Consider the following 6000-nt stretch of genomic DNA (forward strand, 5'->3'; position numbering starts at 1 on the left):
TTGTTTGTTTGGATAATTAGGAGGCACCTCATCACTGATTTGATGCTGATGCCTTGTGTTATAGTTATAGAGATTAATTAAGATTTACCAAATATTGCTTTTTTTTGGATGAAATAAAGTGTTATTATAATTATTATTATTATTATTATTATTATTATTATTATTATTATTATTATTATTATTATTATTATTATTATTATTATTATTATATATTATTATTATTATTATTATTATTATTATTATTATTATTATTATTATTATTATTATTATTATTATTATTATTATTATTATATATTATTATTATTATTATTATTATTTTATTATATATTATATTATAATTATTATTATTATTATTATCATTATTATTATTATTACTATTATTATTATTATTACTATTATTATATTATTATTATTATTATTATTATTATTATTATTATTATTATTATTATTATTATTATTATTATTATTATTATATTATTATTATTATTATTATTATTATTATTATTATTATTATTATTATTATTATTATTATTATATTATTATTATTATTACTATTATTATTATTATTATTATTATTATTATTATTATTATTATTATTATTATTATTATTATTATTATTATTATTATTATTATTATTATAGTTACAGTTGTGGATGGTCTTCATCAACCATGCGTTCGTTTATTTTTTTTTAGATATTCGTTTTCTGGATTTAGTTACTAAACAGTGATGAAATTTCATTTTTACTCGCTTGAACTTTTGACTCTGGTTCAAGGGATTGTGAACAACAGTAAATTCTTAATCAGAGGGAGTTGTCATGTTCACCTGTCCTTTTTTTTTTTAACACACAGAGATAAGATTAAGTTATAGGAGGGTTTTTAATGACATACTTTGCTGACAGGCAGACTGGAAGAAATAACTATAAGTTACGTTTAATGTGGCTTTGTGGCATTTTACATTTGATTTTCGGACGTGGCACAACAAAGTGGAAGATGACATTATCATGGGAGGCAGAAACATGGTCTAAACCTGGCAGAGAAATGGATCTGCTACAGTATGTAGTTACCTAGTCGAGATTGACACAGAACGACCACGACATAGGGGGAAGACACTATTTACTGTGGACATGAGTTTGTAGCATTTAAACTTATTTTATTTAGGTTGGGTATTTGAAGGTTTTGTATGTTTTCGTTTTGTTCTGTTTTTTGTGGGGTTTTTTTGTTTGATTGGTTGGTTTTAACGTACTAGTATTGTTTTTCTGATTGTTAGGGTTTGGTTTTTTTTGGTTTACTTGTTTATTTATTGTAACTTGACTATTCTTGTGCACTTGTAACAACCATCGTTAATGTGTTATTTTCAGTGTTACATTTCATAGATAGATCTCATCACGCAAAGGGGTGATCATCGCAAATGTAGAATAGTTTTTTTGGGGGGTTCTTTGGGTTTGTATTTTTTTTACCCTACAGTTTTTTTTTCATATTTAGTTGTTTCTAGCCTTGTCTTCATATTTTAGTCCACCATCAAACTCATTTAATTTGTACTTTTCTTTTCCTTTGCACACTTTGATGAGTTTTTTTTCTTCATTCTTCTATCAATTCCAGATCCAGTACATTTTCTACAGAGAAAGGGTTGGCATTCGGCCTGAGCGTATTACAACTTCTTTGGTTAGGAAACCCAAGCCCAACATGATCCTTGACCATGCACCTCAAGTATCAGAGTTGCTAAAAATGGGCAGTCTGGATAGAGATGAGGTCAACTCCTTCCTTCGAGCTTTACAGGACACTCTGATGAGGCTTCAGTGTCACCGAGACAAACCTCTCAATTACACCAAGGATGAGGTCCAGGCCGAGGTCTGGGATGAATACCAGGCTATCATAGACAAAGATGGTCATGTGACTACCCAGAAAGCTCGTGTTCGAATTTTCTTCTTGGCATTCTTAACAGGGATGCCAGCTTGTGAGTTAGGAATAAGCGACAGACGTAGAAAGGGTAAGGAGGTGGTGGGTAGACATGACATCATTCCTGTGAGGACTGAAGATTGGATTAGAATAGAAGACCCTGAATTCCATAATGTGGTTGATTTGGATACTTACCAAAAGACCAATAATATCCGATTCTTTCCTTTGGATGCATGCCAGTTTGAGCTGGTCAGGTTCAGAGTGAGGCCAAGGGAAAACAAAGAGCTTCCTTTGCAGTTGAAAATCACACAGGATATAAAAGATAGAAAATTTGAAGTTCGTGTTAATCTCCTTGTTACAGGATACCATGCCTTCAGTAAAAAGTGTGGCCAATTCCCATGTGAGGATATTGAAGTTCATATCAAGGTTCCGGAGGTTTGGATTTATTATTTTCGATATGAGAAGAGATTTGGCTATGGGTCTTTGAAAGCGATGGCACGAAAGCCTGGGAAGATCAAAGGACTAGAAAGGATTACTATGATGGCGCAGGGTCTTCTTACACCCGCCTTGATGGAAGCGTCAGTGGGATCGGCCAAGTACGAACACCTCTACAGAGCTGTGATCTGGAGGATACCAAGACTGCCTGAAAGAAATCATGGTAAGCATGGAACAATCATTTGGTCTGATGTTTAAGTTGCCATGCTTTTTTATTTGTCTGCCATATTGTGACATTTTAATTTTGTGTGAGTTTTCCCTATTGAATTCAATAGCATATACCAATGACATAATTCCTTTGTTAGTAATTAGCCAAACAAATTACCAAAATGAACCAATTGTTATCAGTTCGTTCTAGATCAAAAAATAGGGAGAAAGGCTACATGGTAATGACATTGTCAACTTATATGGTATAGAACATTGCCCCAATAACGTAGCAGTCTCCAGCATATATCAAACTTAGGATTCACTTTATTTTTCGGAAGGGTCTTTGTCAATTCCTACGATTGACAATGTTTCATTGAATGCCTGCAGTGAAATTGCTTTTTTAGACATGTTAATAATTAGGATTATAGACCAGTTCCAATATGCGCTGCTTTTAATAATCTAACATATGACATCAATGTATAAAAGCTAAAAGTGCCTGAGTGAGCCAGTCAAATGTATGGAAACATAAAGAGGAAGTTTGGCTCATAAAGTAAAACAATACGAAAATACGATGTTTGGGGCCTAATCAAATTGATGTTAATGTTAATGATTTTTCATGGGATCTCCCAAGAAAAATTCTAAGCTGAAATTGAGGCATAACTAGTTTTAAATACTTTATTAGACATTTATACAGAGCATTCTTCTATATTGAAACACTCTAGACTGCTGAATTTGAAATCACATATCAAGGCAGAAATGTGTTTTCATTTTTTAATCTGTATAGAATTTTTATTCTTTATGGGTTTTATTCTCAATTTTTCGGGGGGTGGGGTGGGGGGGGGGGGGGTGATCATATCTCCATTGTCAAATGTATTTGAGAAAAAATCCTGTTTGTTAAGGGTTTTTTTATTGTTGTTGTTTTATTTTAAATGTCAGGAATATCTTTAAGAGAGGGAGATTATTGACCGTTCTGCTCTTTCACCAACATTTGCTAAATCATACTTATGTACTCTTAACTCACTCCATCCACAGGGGCTTACAAAAACCACTTGTTCGTGCTGCACCTTAATCTGGGTCCCCATGACGAGGTTCCTGATACGTTTGAAACTTGGGCAGATGTCAGCTTCACCATGCCTGCCTCCACTGTGTCAAAGGCTCAAGTACGTTCCATCAGTGTGGAGAATCCCAACCCGCCAGAGAAATGGGTCCGATACGTGGCAAAATACAACTACCAAGTGGAGATCGATACCAACGTCCACAATGCGGCAGAGGGGGAAAACAGTGACTGAATCAATCACTTTATAGAATTTATCTTCATAATGAAATTCAGTTTTCTGTAAGATTTTGTTATTATGTATATTTATTATTAATTATTGTTATATTTGTCATCATCACTCTAATCATTAATACCGTCGACTTCGTGGTCATCATTATCATCACAGTCATTATTATTATTATTATTATTATTATTATTATTATTATTATTATTATTATTATTATTATTATTTTCACCAGTAGTATTATTAGTCTTTCTACTTTCACCATTTGTTTATACTTCCATGTATTGTTTTTTGTTTTTGTCATTTTTAGTTTTGTTGTTTTGTTTTGTTTTTTTTTCTGGGTTTTTTTTGGGGGGGGGGGGTGGGTTTGTTTTTTTTGTTTTTTTGTTGTTGTTTTTTTTAAATATTTTTGCTGATATTGTTGATTAAACTTTTCTGTTAAGGACAGGGTTTATGAAACGAAAATCAGTCCTAGGAATCAGCCCAGTAAACAAACTTCTTTATTTTTTCTTAACCAAATAAAGATATATATAGAAGTGGGGGGGAGAGAGAGAGAGAGAGAGGAGAGAGAGATGCTGCTTTAAACTACTAGCTCTTCTCGGTTGCTACATATGAATATGCCGATAATGCCGTTGATGGTAACTAATAAAAACTGCTTGCTGATGTAGGCATCATTTATTTGTTTAGGTATGGTTAGAGGTATGACAGCCTCGTGTGAACAAATAGGAATTATTTGATTAAAACCAATTTTAAGTAATCTAAGGACAATGGTTTGTAAGCTTGAATATTACTATGACTAAATCTTGATTCTTAGTCTTAATTCAGCCATTTAAACTGTTTTAAAAAATTGCCTATAGACCAGCTTTGAGCAAACTACTTTTAGTAACAGAATGAGGCCGTATTGCGCAGCAAATTCACAAACAAAGAGCAGTCCTCTTTCTACATTAACTGAACGAAAAAGAATATAAAAGCTTCAAAAATAGAACAAAATACCTAATATGGAACGCCATTGAAACATAAATACATTAGTTTGCCACCCTGGTAGACTGTCGTCTATCTCGGTTTTTAAATAATATATTCATGTTTTGATTGTTATTTGTTGTAGGCTGAAGAAGGGCTTTGAGTCCAAAATGTTGCGTGTTTGATATTTTGTTCCTTTTTTGAAGCTGTTAAATTCATGTTTGTTTATTACCTATCACAGTATCACAGTCCACAGCTTCTAGCAGCTTATTATTACGTCTACATTTACCAGATATTTTTAGGGTACCACGTTTGTATTAAAATTAGCCTTGGAGTGACCAAATGGATGTTCTTGATTTCTGCATAATCTACTCAGAATTGTGTGAAGCTGTTCTTTAATTGAATGCGTTGTCTTTTTTTTTTAATAATTATTATTTTTTATTTTGTATTCGGTTGGAGTTTATTTTTGTTTTGTTTTTTTTTTTGGGTTTTTTTTTGTTGTTTTTTTTTCGTTGGTGTTGTATTTTTGGGTTGTTTTTATTTTTTTGAAGGGGGGGGGGGGGGGGGGGGGGATTATTTTTCTCGTTTGTTTGCTTTAGATCATTTTTTTTTTTCTTATGAAGGCATGGTCTCTTTTTCGATTTTCATCTTTCCACTTTGTTTTTTTTTTGTTTTTTGGGGGGTTTTTTTGGTTTTGTTTTCTTTCTTTTTTTTCTTTTGTTGTGGTATGTTATGTTTTTCAATTTAAACTACACACTTGTCTTTTTATTTTATCTTTGCCTTATGTTACATTTTCTTTACACATGTTTCTCTCTGATTTATATAATCAAATAAGATATTTAATCAATATTTTTTTTAAATTCTAGTCATCCGCCAGTATTTATCAATTTTTGCCATGCCACCTCATGTCCCTAAGCCAGGTACTGCTAGTTGATATGTATACATTATTTTGAAGTTAGGTGATTGATTTTTGACTGGTTGTTACAGTTTACGTGCTTTTCAATTCATTCGTTCTCTTCTTTTTTAGGTGGCGTCGAATACTGTATGCTAACAGCTTTCCACAGCTGTGAAAATTATTAGTATGATATGTAAATAAATAGTCATGGGATTATTTTTTTTGTTATGACTTCATTTCCGTGTGTATGTATATATATATATATATATATATATATATATATATATATATATATATATATATATATATATATATATATATATATAT

The 6000-nt window shown here is 31.5% G+C and overlaps 1 protein-coding gene across 2 annotated transcripts in view; it reads left to right on the forward strand.

Annotated features, from left to right (window-relative positions):
* Positions 1-4162, forward strand: part of LOC144975390 (uncharacterized) — a 57453-nt gene extending 53291 nt beyond the window's left edge. For both annotated transcript variants that reach the window (XM_078919411.1, XM_078919420.1), the window contains exons 4-5: positions 1600-2554; positions 3571-4162. In XM_078919411.1, coding sequence (XP_078775537.1) covers positions 1600-2554; positions 3571-3827 — 1212 coding nt within the window. In that variant the 3' untranslated portion in view covers positions 3828-4162. The remainder of the gene's footprint in view (positions 1-1599; positions 2555-3570) is intronic.
* Positions 4163-6000: the final 1838 nt, after the last annotated feature.

Source organism: Berghia stephanieae, chromosome 1 (assembly GCF_034508935.2).
Source record: "Berghia stephanieae isolate SIO BIC M18660-M18661 chromosome 1, UCSD_Bste_1.3, whole genome shotgun sequence".
Lineage (NCBI taxonomy): Eukaryota > Metazoa > Mollusca > Gastropoda > Nudibranchia > Aeolidiidae > Berghia > Berghia stephanieae.